We start from the raw sequence: 18,677 nt of genomic DNA on the forward strand, positions 1-18,677 counted from the left end.
GATAGGAACACTGGTCTTCCTGATGTCAAAATGTATGACTCTGATTAAATTACTTAGTTCTCCATTTTTTTCTTCTGTAAAATGAGTATACTAATTGTTATCTACTACCTTACATGCCTTTTGCAAATATGAACTAGGATAATATATATAAAATACTTTGCCAACCTTAAAGTGCTGTATAATGCTAGCATGTGTAAAGTATAGGCTACAATTATTATCAGTTTATGTGGAGATAATAGTGATGGTGCTGGGAATGGTCCTAGGATTTCAATATTGTAGGGACCTTTCAGGTAAAGAAACTCTCTCTACCAATGGAGATAAATATCTTCTTTACAATTTATACTCATAGAGAATTAGAAGTTAGAAACTGGAGCACTAAAGTTAAATGATCTGTACGAAGCCACACAGCAAGTCCATGCTGGAAGTGGAACTTGCTCCCAAGAACTACTGGTTTTCAGGTTGGCTCTCTATCCATTACTGCATGCTGCCAATGAGCAGATATGAATATATAGAATATCTTTGGTTTTCTCAACATGGGGTACTTCCTGATATGGGAATTCCCTCTATAGTCTGACTTAGTAGATAGACTCAGAAAAGTTATCTGGGGCAAAGAAATTAAGTGACTTGCCCAGGATCACAGTTAAAAATGGACAGTATCTAAACCCAGTTCTTTCTGACTACACTACATTTTTTTGACTTGTATTTGTTTATATCAGGGAATCAGAGATATAATTTTAAAAGTACAAAAATGTATGTGTGTATATATCATATAGATACACATTCATATACACATTCACACATTCATGCACAACAATATACACATTCATATATATGCATATATACATGTATATGTATCTGTGTGTGTATATATATATTGGCACATTAATATAATGATGAATTCTATGAGTGTTTAAAGCTTGGCCTACTAGAATACTCTACAAATATTATTAATCTTTAAAATTTTATACCCATTTACTGATATCCTATTCTTCTACATGGAGATAATACTGTGCTATTTTAGCACAGTAAAGCTTTACCAGGTCCTGTTAATATGAAAAGGACTCAGAAAGGGTCTGATGATGAACTGTACCCCTGTTGTCTCAGGAACAATCTAATTTAGGGTGAATAAGATCTGCATTTATGTAGATTCTAAAAAAGACCAAATTATACACATATATATCTATATCTATATAAATATATATAGTTTTTTTTTTTTTTTTTTCCCTGAGGCAATAAGGGTTAAGCAACTTGCCCAAGGTCACACAGCTAGGAAATGTTAAGGATCTGAGGTCATATTTGAACTCAGGTCTTCCTGACTTCAGGGCTGGTGCTTTATCCACTGCCACCTAGCTGCCCCTATGAGATATATTTTTAAAGCTCTTTGCAAAACTTAAGCCTCCATATAAAAGTTAGTTATTATGATTGATATAATTATTATCCTTGCAATACTGAAGTATTACTAAAGAATAAAACTTACTCAGGTCCATCACAATCTTCAGCAAAGTTAACTAGATTCTAGATTTTGTTTTTTAAACATTTCTTCCTCTTTTAGCAATTTTCCAGTGCTAAAGTAAAACACTGCTTTTAGTGAGACTAAATATGTATTTATGAAAAACAGAGAAAAGAAGGAAGAGGTAAAGGAAGCAACCTACATATAATTCAAAGGTGGAATCTACTTTTGTGAAATTTTGTTTTCAAATTTCAGGTTAAATGCTTAGGCATCTTTATTCTAGAAGAACAGTCAGGAAAGTAAGGAAACTATGATAGATAGAAGGCATTGTTCACATTTTCCTATCATAATTCAGATGAATTTGGGTTCCACAGTCCTTTACCCAAGTCCAAAAGTAGTAAAAGGAAGTCTGCCTTAAGGAGAATGGGAAAGGTAGGAGGATAGTGGTAAAAGGCATCAGAGAATGGTAGAAGAATGAGTTTCCTTCTAGCCAGCAGAAAACATCTGTCCAAGAATTTAATCTAATCCTTTAATTGTTCTCAGAAGGACAAAACATTCTTATGAAGCCTCCATTTGACAAGAGCACTTGTCTTAATGTAGGAAGAGAAATGGAGGAATTGTACTACAAAACAATTTTTCTTTTTTTTCTTTACAAAACAGGTATTGCAAAATATGTTGTTATAGTACTAATGAGCTGCATTTAGACTCCATTACTAATTTTTACAATTCTTAAGAACAATCAGTCATGACCGGATAAAATCACATTTTGTTAGTCAATAATTTGCCAGTAATTTTTAAAAGGATGAGATGAGCATTACTTTGTTACTTTTATGGTCTGATTAGATTTTTCTCTCTCTGCCCACCTCAGCAAAATTCCATTGAAATAAGAAACAATTTTAAAAGTGTGAACCTAATTTAATAATCACCATTAAGAAAGCATAATTCACATTTATATTCAGTGGTATACAAGTAAATGTTTAATAATTATCCTCTGAAAGGCAAAAAGTGTATGCTTGATACACTTCTGAGCTTAAATTGAATTATTAACATTTTCCACATTACTCTGTTAAGTCTAGGCAATCAACAAATCAATATATTAAAATTTTAATATTAGCATCTGCTGATTTTTCAAATGTAAAGAAAAGATTACATTGAAAATTTAACAATCAGTTCTCTGTGGCACTATAAAGAGATTCCAGTAATTCCAATGACTGTACTATCCATCACTGATTTAACATTATTTAACATTGTTTCATAGAAATTTAAGTGAAAACAAACTTACATGCATTTCAGGAGCACAGCGTCCCAGCAGATCAATCAAAGCTGCATAAAACGTCATTATGGCATTTCCCATATGGATAGTATCCTCTTCTTCTGTTGTCAAATCACTTTTATTAATTTTTCAAAGAAAACAGAAAACAGAAGATAAATGAGTACTTTTTGAGACAATTGTTCCCAGAGGAATGTGATTACTGAGTTATAATGAACAACTATTTCACTTACCAAGGATCAAACTGCAATCTCTTTCTATGAGATCTGTAATCAGTCATTGCCTCTAGAAGGGGTGTAGTAAATAGATCTCTCTAATATTCCACTCACCATTTATGAGATTTTCCAGAATCTAACTCCCTTTTTAAGGAATTCTCATTAGAATATAGGTTCCTTGAAGACAGGGACTGTCTTAACTTTTGTATTTATATTTCCAGCACTTATCATAATGCTTGGCATATAGTTATTATTTAATAAATTATTTACATTAATTCATAATTCACACCATTTTACATTTAGTTGACAAATTAAAATAATGAAAATAAATCACTTTTAATTTGATAGATATTAACTACTATGTTCTCCCATGAAAATATATTTAAGAAAAACCTTTTTAGACATACAGGGTTTTGCTGGATCCATTAATTGGTGATGGACCATCTCTAGAAGGATCCTCTGCTATTTTTATAGCTTCTTCCATGGCTGAAAGAAGACCATTGCCACCTTCCCCTCTTAAGGCTGGACCAAAACACTCAGGCCTCCGGATTAACAATCTGACCACAACATTTGCATTTTCTTCCACACTCTCCCCTAGAAACACATGTGGGGGAAAGAGTGAATGTAAATATTGATTCATTTGCAAGATAATTTACATATTTTTGACCAAAGTTTGAAAAGGGAAAAAAAAGACTCCCAACAACAATGACTTAAACGTTTAAGTTGCTTGTAAATTTAATACAAGTGGACAATGTGATGTGACAGGTAAAAAGAAGAATATCTGGGGCTTTGTTATAAGACAAAAAATTAGGAAAATGTAGAGTAGTTTTACCTGTCAAATCAATGGATAAATAAGGGAAGAATTTAGGACCAATTAAAATATAGAGAATATTACAAATGTAAAATGAGTGATTAAATAAAACTAAAAATTTTTAGACAAACAAAACCAAAACAACTAAAAGGAAAGCAGAAAAATAGAGGGAGGAATTTATAGCACGAATCCATTGCTATAAATAGCAATTATTTATAGCAAGCCTTGATAAAGGCCCCATTTCTCAAATATATAGAGAGCATTGAGTCAAATTTAGAAGAATACAAGTCATTCCCCAGTTGATAAATGGTCAAAAGATATGAACAGGCAGTTTTCAAATAAAGAAAAGTTATTATCACATAAAAACATGATCTAAGTCACTATTGAGTAGAGAAATACAAATTAAAACAACTATGACCACCTCACAACTATCAGATTATATGACCAAAAAAAAAAAAAAAAAAAAAAAAGGAAAATGATAAATGTTGGAAGGGATGTGAGAAACTTGAGACATTAATGCATTGTTGATTGAGTTGTGAACTAATCTACCCATTCTAGAGAGCCATTTGTAACTATGCCTAAAAGACTATAAAACTATGTATACCCTTTGATCCAGAAATATCACTGCATTGCTGTCTATATCTAAAAGAAGTTTTTATTCATTTATTTATTTGTTTGTTTGTTTTTTCTTTTATTTATTTATTGCTAAGGCAGTTGGGATTAAGTGACATGCCTAGGGTCACACAGCTAGGAAGTGTTAAGTGTCTGAGACCAGATTTGAATTCAGTCTTCCTAATTTCAGGACTGGAACTCTATCCAATATGCCACCTAGCTACTCCAAGAAATTTTTTAAAAAGGGAAAATAGTCTGTTTGTACAAAAATATTTATAACAGTTCTTTTTGTGGTAGCTAACAATTGGAAATTTAAGAATGTCTATCAATTGAGGCAAAGTCTGAACAAGTTGTGATATATGACTTGATGGTTTTATTATTGTACTATAAGAAGTTATAAGCAAAATGATTTCAAAAAAATCTGGACTTACATAAAGTGATACAAAATGAAACAAACAAAACAAAAATATTATAAATAGTAACGACAATATTGTACAGTGAAGAACTGTGAATGACTTAACTATGCAAACTAGGCAATACAAGGGTGCAAGACAATCCTAAAGGACTCAGACTGAAAAAGTTATCTATCTTCAGAGAAAGAACTGATGTTCTCTAACTACATACTGCAACTTTTCTTCCTTTCTTTCTCTTTCTTTCTTCTTTTCTTTCTTTTTTGTTTGAGTGTCTTGAACAAAATGATTAACATGGAAATATTTTACATGATTGCACATATATATGCTATAACAGACTACTCAAGGGAGAAAAGAGAGAAAGATGGGAAGGATAGAATTGGAACTCAACACACACACACACACACACACACACACATACACACACACACACACAAAAAAAAAAACCACATGGAATGTTAAAAATTGTTTGCACATGTAATTGAGAGAAAATGATAATTTAAGAGAGAGAGAGAGAGAGAGACAGAGAAAGAGACAGAGAGAGACAGACACACAGAGAGAGAGCTTGAAAGTGACAGTTCTTTTTATTCTGCCCCAGCAGTCTGGTCATATTTGAAGTACTCTGCTCATTTCTGGGTACCAGGGTTTAAGAGAAATATTAATAAAATGGAGACTGTCCAGAAAAGGAAACCAATATGGTGAAGAGCCTTGAATTTGTGTCATATGAAAGTAGATTGAAAGAACTGGACATGTTTATTTAACTTGGACAAGACAAGACTCAAACTAAAGAATATAACAGTCTTTGAGGATATGAAGAAATGTTGGAAAGGAATTAGTTGTTTCATTTGTTCCAATAGGGCAGAATTGCAAGAAATGGAAGTTACAAAGAGATAATATTTATTTATCTTTACTAAGAATTTAGGTGAGTTTGTTTAATGAAGTATGCCAAATTGCAAACAGACCTGAAAATAAATATCAATTCAAAAATGTAAAATAAAAACAATGAACCATGGTCATTTTTTAAAAGTATGTAATTGAAAATACAAGCAATGCTACTCTTCACCTTCATCATTTTTTTTTTACAACATCAATTTAAACAGTAGGGGAAAAAGACAATAAAAAAGTATAAAACATTTTCAACAATATGAATTTTTGATGATAGTAAAATTTTAAAATCAAAAAGTAATTAAAAGGAGTCATTTATGAGGAGAACTTGGGCATCCTGCTTGAAGTGATTAAAAAGTATAATAATTCATCATACTTTGGAAATTGATTTAAACTTTAATAAATAATGAGTACAATATAAGTAACTTTAAGAGATAAATTGTCATTTTTCAGTCATGTCTTACTCTTTATGATACCATTTAAAGTTTGCTAGGCAAAGATACTAGAATGGCTTGCTGTTTCCTTTTCCAGCTCATTTTACAAGTAAGGAAACTGAGGCAAATGGGATTAAATGGCTTACCCAAGGCCATTCAAGTAGTATCTGAGGCTGGACTTGAACTCAGGATGGTATCTTCCTGACTTCAAATTTGAGATTCTATCCACTGTTTTACCCAGTTATTTAAGACATATATACTAGTGTGCAAAACAACTAAATATCTATTACATTAAATTATTTTCACATTATGAAATTTCTAGGATTATAGCAATGCTTTCAATAACAATTTGAAAGTAAATTCAATAGTGTCCTCTCCATCTCCAACTCAAATTTAGATGCATACCATTACAGAAGACAGCAAATCTTAGAAAGTCCAAATATCTCTCTCCTTCAACTGGATTCCACCCAATGTCTGGATAACCCTTGGTAACCAGCATCTGGCAGCTCTGCAATCCACAACCAGCCAGATATCGAACTACCTGAAAATAATGCAACATACAAAAAGTGTCCGCAGAGTCTCAATTAAAATAGTCATGGAAAACCTTTGGTTAAAGCATGATCCTTGTAATGAATCAAATTATAGAACAAAGAATTAGGAAAGATAAGAATAATCCTAATTATATGACAAGAATCTAAGGTATCCAAACATATTAACATGGTGAAAGACTGAAGTTGTGACTGTTAATTTTGATCAATTTTCACTTTAAATTCTTACAAAGTCTTACAAAAGGACTTACTATGTAACAGTATTTGGCCAAAAGCAATAAAATACGGTTAATTTTCTATAGCAAATACCTCAGAAGAAGTCTATAGAATCTATGACTTTTTATGGAATAAGATAACAAACTGAGCTTTTCAAATTTGTGCATGAATTTTTTTCATACTGCTCTGTTTCTGCAAAGAATATTTTGGTGTTTAAGAAAATTATTAGCTATTACCACCTGAAGTGAAGTTACTAAAAGCCAAGGCCAACAATAATTGGATATTATAAATAATACAAAATATAAACATCTAGACTTAAGTAAAGAGCTTAAAGTAGAGATATAAAAGGGGAATCACTTTCAAAAACAGAAGAATTCTATAAAATATGAATGTAAGAGAAATAAGAGAGCATAGTTATGGTTCAATATGCTACTTATTGGGCATGGCACACAAGTCTCAAGGGGAAAAGATCTTGATTTAGATAGTGCTTTGACTATTGAATCAAGATCTCCTGTCTGGAGAGAGGGAAAGGGACAGAAGCGGAGAGGGAAAGGAAGAGGGAGAGGGAGGGAGAGAGGAAAAGACAAAGGGAGAGAGGGAGAGAGAGAGCAAGTGAGTGAGAGAGAGAGAGAGAGAGAACTAAAAAAAGAAAGTCATATGGCCATATCTGAAGTTCTCTGTTCAGTTCAGGGTGTCTTGGTTTAAGAAGAATACTGATAAGGTAGAGAATATACAGAAGGGAGAAACTAGTATGTTGAAGGGCCTTGAATCTATATCATATGAAAACAGATTAAGAGAATTGAGCTTGTTTAATTCTGGATAAGAGAAGACTTAGTGGGAAGATGATAGCAGACTTTGATAATATGAAAGACTATCATATTGAAAAGGATTTAATCTTGTTTTATATACTCCCAGAAGACTGAATACCAAGTAATGGAAGTTATAAAGGGATAAGTTTAAGTTTGATGATAGAAAAAAAATAAAGCAATTAGAACTCTCCCAAGGTAGAATGTCATTGAAGCTCCTCAAACAGAGAGTAGACGCTTAAGGATATTTTACAATGGGCATCCCTGGGGGTACTAGTTCAACAATATGGATGCCTAAATTTCTTCAATTCTAAAATTCAATAATTCTGAGATTTTTGAAAAAAAATGATACCACTTCTTATCTTTTTTTCCTCAAATAAATCCAAATATTCTAAGAGAAAGAGTAGCTTTTTACTGAGGAGTGATAACAGGAATTTATACGTGCCATTGTAGTAAAGTTCATTCACTAAAAGTGATAAGTGGTAGCTCTTGGTAGTTCTAAAGAACTACTGGAGTATTTATTGAACCAATGTTAGCAGCAGAACAATCTTTTATCTTGTCAGAGCAAGTATTAGGGAAAATTTCCAGGATCTGTCAAGCCTGACATTCACTAAACATTTCTAATAAATGTCCATCAGGACAAATGATACCACAAAAAAAGAATCTAGAAATAAAAAGAGATTAGATAATCCTGAGCAAGAAACTGAAGGCCTTAGAAGCACAGATTGTATTTCATGAACACTGCTGGACAATAGAAGACAAGGAAACCAGAAGAAAAAGAAAGATTTGAAAAGTAAAGAGATGGTTAAAGAAATCATGTCTCAAAAGAGTATTTTCATTTTTCTATTTTGGTTTAATATCTGTTAATGAGGGATTCTTGAACAGGGACAGAACATATACATACATTTGCTTAGAGTCTTGCAAATCTAATAAAGAATGCTTTAAGTGGAAAAGAGAGGAGTTTGTGAACTCCCAATAACAGCTACAAGAATGAGCAAAGATGCTACTGAACCTCAAACTAAATAAATAAAATAAATAAGTAAAGACAAAGACAAAGCAAAATATTGTCTAGCATGCATCTTAGGGTTTGAAAGAACAAACTCAAAGAATTAAGATCCAATTCCAGCCCATACAGCAAACATTTGCTATTTCTACTATGTGACAAGCATTGTGCTAGGTGCTAGGGATACAAATACAGAAACGCCACAATTCTAGTTCTCATTCTATTGGAGTTTACATTCTATTGGAAAGGAAGAAAAAATCATATAGAATCTCAGATATAAAATGAGAAGACCATTCTGGTCTTCATCTATAATGTCAAGAGTAAAGGGAACTCAAGGAAAGCCTCTACAAACATAGCTTTACAAGTAGGTCATTTACATTTTTATAGAGTTGCCTGGGGGCACATTGGGGTTTGTTAGGTGACTTGTCAAGGTCATGCACAACTATGTGTCAAAGACAGAACTTACATCTTTCTATTTAGAACCTGGCTTTATCTTTATCCACTATATCATACTACTTCTAATGAGATAACCTAATTAAACAAAGTATAATGCTCCTTTCTCACAAATACATTTGTTAGACATATCAGTAAAAAAATTTAATGACAAAATTTTCATACAAAAATTATGGGAAACTCTGAAAAGAAACAATTTATATAAACACAAAAGATTATTACTTACCTTTTCCAAGTCAGGCTCACGTAAAGCTAAGGCCAATTCATTATTATCCATTACTGATGCTGCTGCTACATCAAGTGGTGTTGAGCCCCTCATTGCTGGAGAAGCTAAAAACATGCATTATTCTGATTGGTATTTGAAATCAAATAACTTCATTCAAAATATAAATGTTGACATATTTTCTTAAATTGTTTTTAAAATCAGGTTGTCTTATGCTATATTATTTAAATATGTAGGTAAAATACTTTGTAAATTACTGAATCCTGATAAATATGATCATATCAAATGTGAAAATATAGTTAAGAATTGACTCATCAGGGAGCAGCTGGGTAGCATAATGGATAGAACAACCAGCCCTGAAGTTAGGAGGACCCGAGTTCATATCTCAGATACTTAACACTTCCTAGCTACATGACCCTGTGAAAGTTACTTAATCCCAATTGCCTCAGCAAAAAAAAAAAAAAAAAAAAGACTCATTGGCTTGAGAAAATTTTTTCTGTGAGAACTCGCTCTTGTCTAAGATACATTTTAAATATCTGTGATTCAGTGAAGTCACAGGGAGCTGCTTGAATCAAATATAAATTATATAACTTTTTTACAGTCATAGAGCTAGTATGGGGATAGGGCAAAAATTTCAACTTAGGTTTTCTGACTCTAAACCGAGCATTCTAATAGGGATAGGGAAGAAGAGGGGAGAGGAACTAGGAGGAAGAAAGGAAAGAAGGGAGAAAGAGGGAGGGAGGGAGAGAGGGAGGAAGATGGAAGGAGAAAAGAAGAGGGAGGGAGGAGGAGAAAGGGAGCAAGGATGCAAGTACTCAATGAGTAGGGCTCTGTGTTTGCAAATATTCTTTCTGATCAAATGAAAGTGGTCTTGGGTTTTCAAAACTTGTCCCAGTGCAACTTAAGTTCTGAAAGGTTCTGAAAGGAAAGTCTTTTAAGTATGGCCCTGGAATAGCCTGCTTTTATTTCTGAGAAACAATCTAGCCAATTATGAAGAGATACATCATCAACAAGTAGGTCAACTGGTAATGATTTTAAAAGCACAACCCACAAAGCAAAGAAAACTATAAAATGACTCCATTTCTGTATCAAAATGGTCCTCAGTTCAATCATGTCCCTTGCATATTTGTAGTAATAGTGCAATAGTGACAAGAAAGGGCGTTGAGGGTACTAAGAACCACATAGCTTTAAAAAATGATCAATAAATTTTAATTTGTACTTTGGCATTTTAAAGGTGAGATCCTTGTCCAATGACCAATAGTGAACATATTGCTAAAGGAGGTAAATAGCATCTTTCTTGACACTTTTTCTATTTACAAAACCACAATAAAAAAGGAAATTGAAGTTTAAAAGGAAGGATTGCTCACAGATACTCCTTAGAGAGACAAAGAAAGGACTTGGCAGTGTGGGTTTTTAATCCGGGTTCAAAAAAAAAAAATCTTTCATAAGCTAGTTGGTCTTTACATATTGTAGTTTTAATAATAATAAATACATGTAAAGAGATCCCTATAAAAACAATTATTGCTTATGTAACAACATCAGTGAAGACAAAATAGGACCACAGCAAGGGTATCAAAAGAACCCAGAAAGTGTCTTACTCAGCAAAGATCCATAGAGAAATGCAAATGGTTTCTAAAAGCAATATCAGGTAAAAATATAAACTAGTCTTATAAGGTCTTACTAAGTGGCATGATTAGCAATTGTGAGAGAAGCAGTTGAAGATTAAAAACAAGTTTAAAAAAAGTTCAGCAAGACATTTAATCTAATTAAATGAACTCAAGGATTTTAAAGGTTGAAAATGGAAAGGAAACTTATAAAAAGGAGAAAAAAATTGAAGATTCACAAAATTCATTATAACAAATTGTTTTCTCCATGAAACTATGCCATTTGGATCCTAACATAAAATTCCTTGATGTGCTTATAGAGTAATTAAAAACAGCACCATCACAGACAGGAGAAGCAGTTAGATTAGACCAAATGTACAAAGAGATCTGTGCTAAAATCAAACAATTGCATGAGCTTTGCCAATCATACAAAAAAAAATGGCAAAAGAGAATGTTAATAGCAACTAAGTTAGAGTCCACTCAGAGGTTTGTGATCTACACCACTAAAGGGAATTTCTGAATCTATGAGGTCATTTATCCATTTCAATTATTAAATAGACTTTGTATATATATATATATGTAATAGTTACAGTTTTACACGCAATTTTAATGTCATAGGATAATAATAACTCATTGTTTTAAAATATATTTAACATTTTAAGTAGGGAAGGAAATGGTTAAACATTATTATTTAGCAACAATAAATCAAAACTGCTTAAGATTAATTTAGATTATAATATGGATACCTTTTTCTTCATTATTCTTTACCTTTATAGGATTCTACATATTGACATATATTTATATTTTTATGTATATATCTTTACTTACCAAGACCAACACTGCTGTTTTCCAGTAAATAACTAAGATGATCAAACATTGCTTTCTGATTCTGCCGACTTATACGGCAAAAATAACATAGAAAACGACAACAGTTGGCCACCATCTTAGGAAAGGTGATTTCCTACGTAAAAAGCACTGATTTAGTTGTGACAAAAAATTTATTATTATTGTTTTTGCACAGTTAACTAGAGTAAATATTACAATTTCATTCAAATTACTTTATGAATAACTGTCATGTCAAGATACAGATATATTTTGTGGTTTTTAAGGTTACAGAAATACACATGTACATTTGTAATTTGTTTAAAAATACAAGCTTCTTAACTAGTAGCCTAGTCATATAAGAGATGAATTTGTACATTTCAAAGATAATTTTAAACAGAAAAAAATTATGACAGAAAATACAAGTTTATGCTAATAAAACATCAATTAAAATTGTATATAATAATATTAAGGCATCTTTTAATTTTAATACTATCTTAATTGTTCCATATTGTTTTTTTTTTCTTTTTTAGACATCATATCTGTCTTTTTTTTTTTCAACTGTACCATATTCTCAAGGAATGAGTGAAAAGAAATATTGATTGACAGTTTATTCAGTTATGGAATCCTGATCCAAGTAAAAAATCATTACAATAAATTCTAAAAGATTATACAAATTCTTAAAGTTCATTAGAATTTTGTATTACGAAGTATTATTTGAATCAACATGAACATAGGAACTAGGAGTTGGGGTTATCAAGTAAGGATTAGAGCTGTCAACTAGAGCTTGGAAAACAATATTATTGAATTTTTGTAATAATCACTTTATAATATGCCTTCTACTTGTTTGTGTACATCTACAATTTCCCAGGGAATAAAATTTCTTAAGGACAGAGTCACTTTTAAAATAGAATCTCAGCTTCTAGCATGAGAAGCCCCAGGGCACTTTACATTTATTCAAAAGAATGATGTTTGTTTAAAAAAAAGCAATTTAAAACATTTATGATATAGTATTAATTTATCATTATTTTAAACACTTCTTCATCAGACAGACATTGGAAAAATAAAAATATTGTTATTGTAAGAGAAGGAAATGTTCATAGTATGAGATATAAGTATTTAATAATTCATAGTAAAATAACATTGGAGTTTGAATATTGAACATGAAAACTAAATTTAGAACCTACAAATTAAGTGCTAAGCTTTTAGAAATTAGTGTGTAAAGACCTACTTAAAATTGCTTTCCAAGTAGTAAAATTATAATTAAGAAACTATTTACCAAATTGACATCCTAAATATTATCCAAAATCTATTATTTCTTTCACCAATTTAATTAATTTAATATTTAGCAAGCAACCACTCTGTGAAGAGCAGAATTTTTATTCAAATTTAAAATAGAACATGTCCTATTATTTTATGTCCTTATGCTCAGGGAAATTACAGTTTATCAAGAGAATAAGACAAAGATAACTATAATACACCTTAATAAATGATATTTTAATTAGATGGATATAAACCAAATGCTATGTGAAGTTCTACAGCTGAGGGCTTACTCCGAGGTGTGTGTGTGTGTGTGTGTGTGTATGTGTGTGTGTGTGTCTTCTGTGAGGGAAAGGCGTAAGAGAGGCTTCAAGATGGAGGAGTCATTTGAACTGAGTTATAAAGGATGTGTGTGTAGACTAAGAAGGAGAGAAAGGATATTCTAGCATACTGAAAAGATACAAAAATAGGAATCATGCAAGATTTGTTCTAGGGACAAAAAATAATCCAGTTTATTTGGAGAATAAAGTGAATGGAAATGCATACCATGAGATAGAACTGACAAAGTACTATGTCATCAAACTATGATACTTAGAAAGGCAGGTAACGAAGATGTACATTTACTCAATGGTTGACAGGGATCCAAACAAGGATTTCTGAGTGAAAAGTGGTGGCCTACCCAGATCATCTCTTTACCTTGGACTCGCCACCTCCAAGGACATTGACCATTACTTCCATTACTGTCTCATGCATTCCCAGTGCCCGCATCAGATTGGGATGTTGGTAAAATACTTTGTTGTTCATGATATCTCTAGAGGAATTAGGGGAGGAGGTAGGGAAAAGGAATGAAAGAGAATTACATTTTTAGGAAAAAGATACCTGCTATTCTATTTTATGAGTTATAAATATCTTAAAAGCTGAGAGAAAATTTCTTCTCAGATATAAATACACAATACTTAAGTCTTAGTATTTTAGTTCTACGTATTGATCTTTCCTGGACAAATGTTAACATTTTATTGAGTTCATAAAAATTACACAATATTTTTATTAATCTGATAAGTATATAATGAATTATTTATGATGTAATTTATAAAAGAATTATTTCCAGTTATCTTTGATTTTTTTAAATATAGATTTTTTGATAAAACCTCACTTATAAAATATATTTATATGATAATTTCTACTGTTTAAAAATATATTCTTATAAGTCTTGAATAAAAGAATCACCTTTCAGTTTTAGTTTATAAATGTACCAGTCAAAGAGATTAAATATTTATAGGTCCATTTCCTAAAGCTGCTCCCATCCTGAGGAACTAAATAATAATACATATTTCAATAATACTTTTATGTTTTAAAAAACTGCTTTTCTCACAGAAACACAAAAAGTGAGGTAATATATTATGATGTCCCTTTAAATGATGAAGAAACTAAAGCTAAGGGAGGTAAAAATGGCTTACTGAGAATTACACTGCTTAGGAAGCATCACAGTCAATGTCAGACTCCAAATCCAGTACTCTTTCTACTGTATCACAAAATAACATTATTTCAAAATATATATTCAATAGTTGCACCTCACACATATTATATTTATATTTAATTCTTCTAAAAAGTACCTTTAAAGAAAAAAATTTTCAGAAGAAAATTTGATTTATATTGAACTCTTAATCAACAAAGATTTATTAAAGGTTCCCAACTAGCCAGGCATTGTATGAAGTGTTAGAGATAACAAAAATGAAAAAAAGTTCCTGCCCTGAAGGAGCTTACATTCTAAAGGAGGAGATAATATGTACATACATAATTATAAAGTATATATGTCTTTGTGTGTATATGTATAATAGTCATATGTGTACATATATGTATATATATGTATATACATATATATAATGTTTCAGCACACAAAAAAGTTTATTTATATATAAGGGATATATTATAGCCCTAGATTTTCTTTTTGTCCTCAGTTATATAACTGAGGGAATAAAGAAAATCTTCTTGTAGAAGATGACACAAGCTGAATTTCAAAAGAAACCAGGGATTTTTAATACATTAAAATAAAATCTAAAGAAATCAAAGGGATTTAAAATTGTTCTTAATAGTCTAAGCACTGCCTTGTAAGCTAACATTTATTTAAAAGTGACTTTTTCCCCAAATGAATTCTTTGTTGTTTGCAATATCAACATAATTCAAATCTTAGATAAGTCATTTCTATCAAACATATTTTTAAAATTACAAAATATTAAGATCTATATTAAGTAGTTAAAAATAGATTGAAAGTTAAATAGAGCTTTTCCAAATTCTAGATCATTTTATTTTCTTATTTGGATATGATATTTTAACATAAATTTTTTTCTGTAAATAGAAAAATATACATCGATTTTAAATTTTGTTAGTAATTTTAAATGACATTTTCAAATATAGACAAAGACAGTATGGGATAAGGGATAGAAACAATTATGCATTGGAATGAGGAAGACCAAAGTTCAAATTTCAACTCCAGTGAATGATGTTTTTTAAATCAGTCAATAAACATTTATCAATTCTCCTACTATATGTGCTAAGTGCTAGGGATACAAAGAAAGGTAAAAAGATATTCTCTGCCCTCAAGAAACTCACTCCAATGGGGGAGATAGCATGTACACAATTATATTTCCTCACTCTTGCTCTCTTTATGTGTGTGTCTATGTGTATATATACATATATATATTTACACACACACACACACACACACACACACACACACACACTAGATACACTAGAAATACTCAACAAAAGGAGTGCCCTAGAAGTAGAATGGATTGGAAAAAGCATCTTATAGAAGATGGGATTTTAGTTAGTATTTGAAGGAAGTCAGGGAAAGCCAGAAACTAAAGAAAAGGAAGGAGAAAACTTTGAAAACATGGGGGTCAGCCAGTGGCAATGTAGAGACCTCAGAAACAGAACGTTCTATTTGGAGAACAGCAAAGAAGCTAGCATCACTGGATTACAGAGTACATGGAGTATAGGTAGGGAGGCAGATATCAGGTATAAGAAGATTAGAAAGGTATTAAGGGGCAGGTAGGTTATAAACAGCTTTAAAGCTAAAGGAGGATTTTATATTTGTTCTTGCAGGGAAAGGATTTTTTAAAAATCACTTTGATAACAGAATGGAAGGGAGAAGAGATTTGAGGCAGGCAGACCAACAAACTACCAATTGTCCAGGTGTGAAAAGATAAGGGTTTGTAACAGGATCATTACAGTTTTACAGACAGAACGGGGTCATATGGAGAGATGTTACAAGACAAAATAACTGAAGTTGATGATCAGTTGGATACAAAGCATGAGAATGAGTGAACGGATGAGGATGAGAATGAGGATGATGCTAAAGGTTATGAGGGGTTTGGTGATAATGTAGGGTAGGATAGAATCAAAAGAACAATATAAAAAGTTACAGCAATATTGTCTTAAGAATAACTTTGAGTGAATATAAATGTTATAAAAATTGGCAGTCTTTTTCATGGAACATAACTATGAGGTGATATTTAGTCACCAATTTTATTTTCACAATACTTAGCTAATCAGAAAGGCTGGAAACAAGGCTTCAATTCAAATAAAATATCAGGAGGTAAAAACTTAGCTGAGAGGATAGGGGAAAAAAAATAAAGTTAGGGTAACAAAATACCCTTGAAGAGGCTTCACATGGAAGTGCTGCATATGGAAAGCATGGAATAATAATACACCAGAAATGAAAATCATTATATTTTAATAAAAGAAAATGACTGGTTAACCATACGGGAATCTGAGCAAAATTAACAAATATGATAAGCATTTATATAGATAGATCATAAATCTGGTACACATCAATAAATATACATTTGATATAAACTTCAAATGAACAATTAATTAAGCCCAGAATTAATTAGGAGGAAGGTTAGTATAAGTTATATCACATTTAGAAAATTGCACAATATTTTCAATGAATGCAAGCTTCTCTCCAAAATGAAACTCATTTTTAAATACCAATATTCTTTGGTTGATACTGTAATGATTATGATTATTCCTGTGAATATATTTATTTGAGAGGTTTTTTTTTTCAAAGATTGTTGGATGAATCCTTTCTATTTACATTTTTTTCCTCTTGTTTAGGAGATAAAGACAGTTTTCTTTTATAATTTCTTGAAATATTATACCCAGGGTCTTTTCATGATAATATTTTCAGACAATATAATGATTTTAATGACTTCTCATTGACCTTCCTTGATTTTCCAGGTTATTTTTTAATATGAATAACCTTATAATTTATTCTATACTTTATAGTCTTTTGATTTTGCTTTAATATTTCTTTTTTTCTTTTGGCATCATGAACTTTTATTTAGTTATATCAAGCAGTCTATTACTTAGGCAAGATTTTTTTTTTTTTACAACTTATACTAAACTTAATTTTTAAATTAAATTAAATTTAAAATATTAATTATCCAAGTAATTTCCTCCAAAGGAGGGAAAGAGACCATTTCTTTTCCAATGATTTTCTGAAGAATTCTCATCTTTCTGAGTTCAAATCTAGCATGAGACTTACTAGCTGTGTGACCCTGGCAACATTACTTAACACTTTTTGCCATAGTTTTCTCATCTGTAAGATGAGCTAGAGAGAAATATCTATAGTATTATTATAAAAAAAAATCATGAAGAGTCAGATGCAACTGAAATGAATGAACCACAAAAATTAGAATTCCTGCTGCTAATTTCTCTAGGCATAGAATCGTGTTTACATTCAAAATCTCAGAAGTGGATCAAGATCTGGAAATTTTTGGTATGCTCATATTATGAGTAAAATCTAAGTGCAGCTCTCCTTGTTTGAGTGTTATAAGCTTCTGACTACAGTTTTTAATTATCACAAAATCATAGAATTTCCCATTCAATGAAAATTCCTTTTTGAAATATTACTAATGAGTTATAAGGTCCTTTCAATCATGTCTAACTCTTTGAGACCTTATTTAGAGTTTTCTTATCAAAATACTGAAGTGATTTGCCATTTCCTTCTCCAGATTTTTAGGAGAAAAGGAGACTGACACAAAAGGGTGGAGTGATTTGCCCAGGATCACACTGCTCATAGGTGTCTGTGACCAGATTTGAACCCCAAAGATAAGACTTCCTGACTCAGGTCTGAAGCACTATCTACTATACCACCCAGCTGCCCAGAGTCCTGGCGTAAGTCTTAAATATAAGTACATATTTAACCCCTTCCTCCAAAAATGATCATATTACCCAATTAGTCTTTGTTTCTAAAGTCTGCTATAAATATCATATTAACATTCAAGGATACACATCACTGAATAACAGAGGTAGAAGAGATATCAGAATTTATTTAGTTCACCTAGTCTCAAGTCTTTCAAAAATCTTTTCAGACTCTTGCAGGATGTTAGTACATCCTGCCAAAAGACTGCTTTTGTTTGGTTTATATACTATGTTGGTTTAATTGTAATCATGTTGTATATCCTTAGTGGAACTGAAATTTTTTGACAAATGGAATTACCCTCACTTTTGTAGTTGTAAAATGACAGCCTAGGATACAGTCTCATACATGGGAGTTATCGAACAAATGCCTGTTGATTGATAAATAGGATCTAAATTTGTCTCTTTACAGCAACTGCTCCTAATTCTACTCTTTGGAGACATCTATAA

General features: G+C 31.4%; 1 protein-coding gene across 1 annotated transcript in view; it reads right to left on the reverse strand.

The window, feature by feature from the left end:
• The window catches only part of RYR2 (ryanodine receptor 2), a 522,738-nt gene that overhangs the window by 242,938 nt on the left and 261,123 nt on the right, over nucleotides 1-18,677 (reverse strand). Inside the window, exons 43-48 of the mRNA XM_051996568.1 lie at nucleotides 13,719-13,833; nucleotides 11,769-11,901; nucleotides 9,340-9,443; nucleotides 6,493-6,628; nucleotides 3,343-3,529; nucleotides 2,733-2,838 (exon numbers count right to left, since the gene is read on the reverse strand). Of these exons, the coding sequence (XP_051852528.1) occupies nucleotides 2,733-2,838; nucleotides 3,343-3,529; nucleotides 6,493-6,628; nucleotides 9,340-9,443; nucleotides 11,769-11,901; nucleotides 13,719-13,833 (781 nt within the window). The remainder of the gene's footprint in view (nucleotides 1-2,732; nucleotides 2,839-3,342; nucleotides 3,530-6,492; nucleotides 6,629-9,339; nucleotides 9,444-11,768; nucleotides 11,902-13,718; nucleotides 13,834-18,677) is intronic.

Source organism: Antechinus flavipes, chromosome 4 (assembly GCF_016432865.1).
Source record: "Antechinus flavipes isolate AdamAnt ecotype Samford, QLD, Australia chromosome 4, AdamAnt_v2, whole genome shotgun sequence".
NCBI classification, from domain to species: Eukaryota; Metazoa; Chordata; class Mammalia; order Dasyuromorphia; family Dasyuridae; genus Antechinus; species Antechinus flavipes.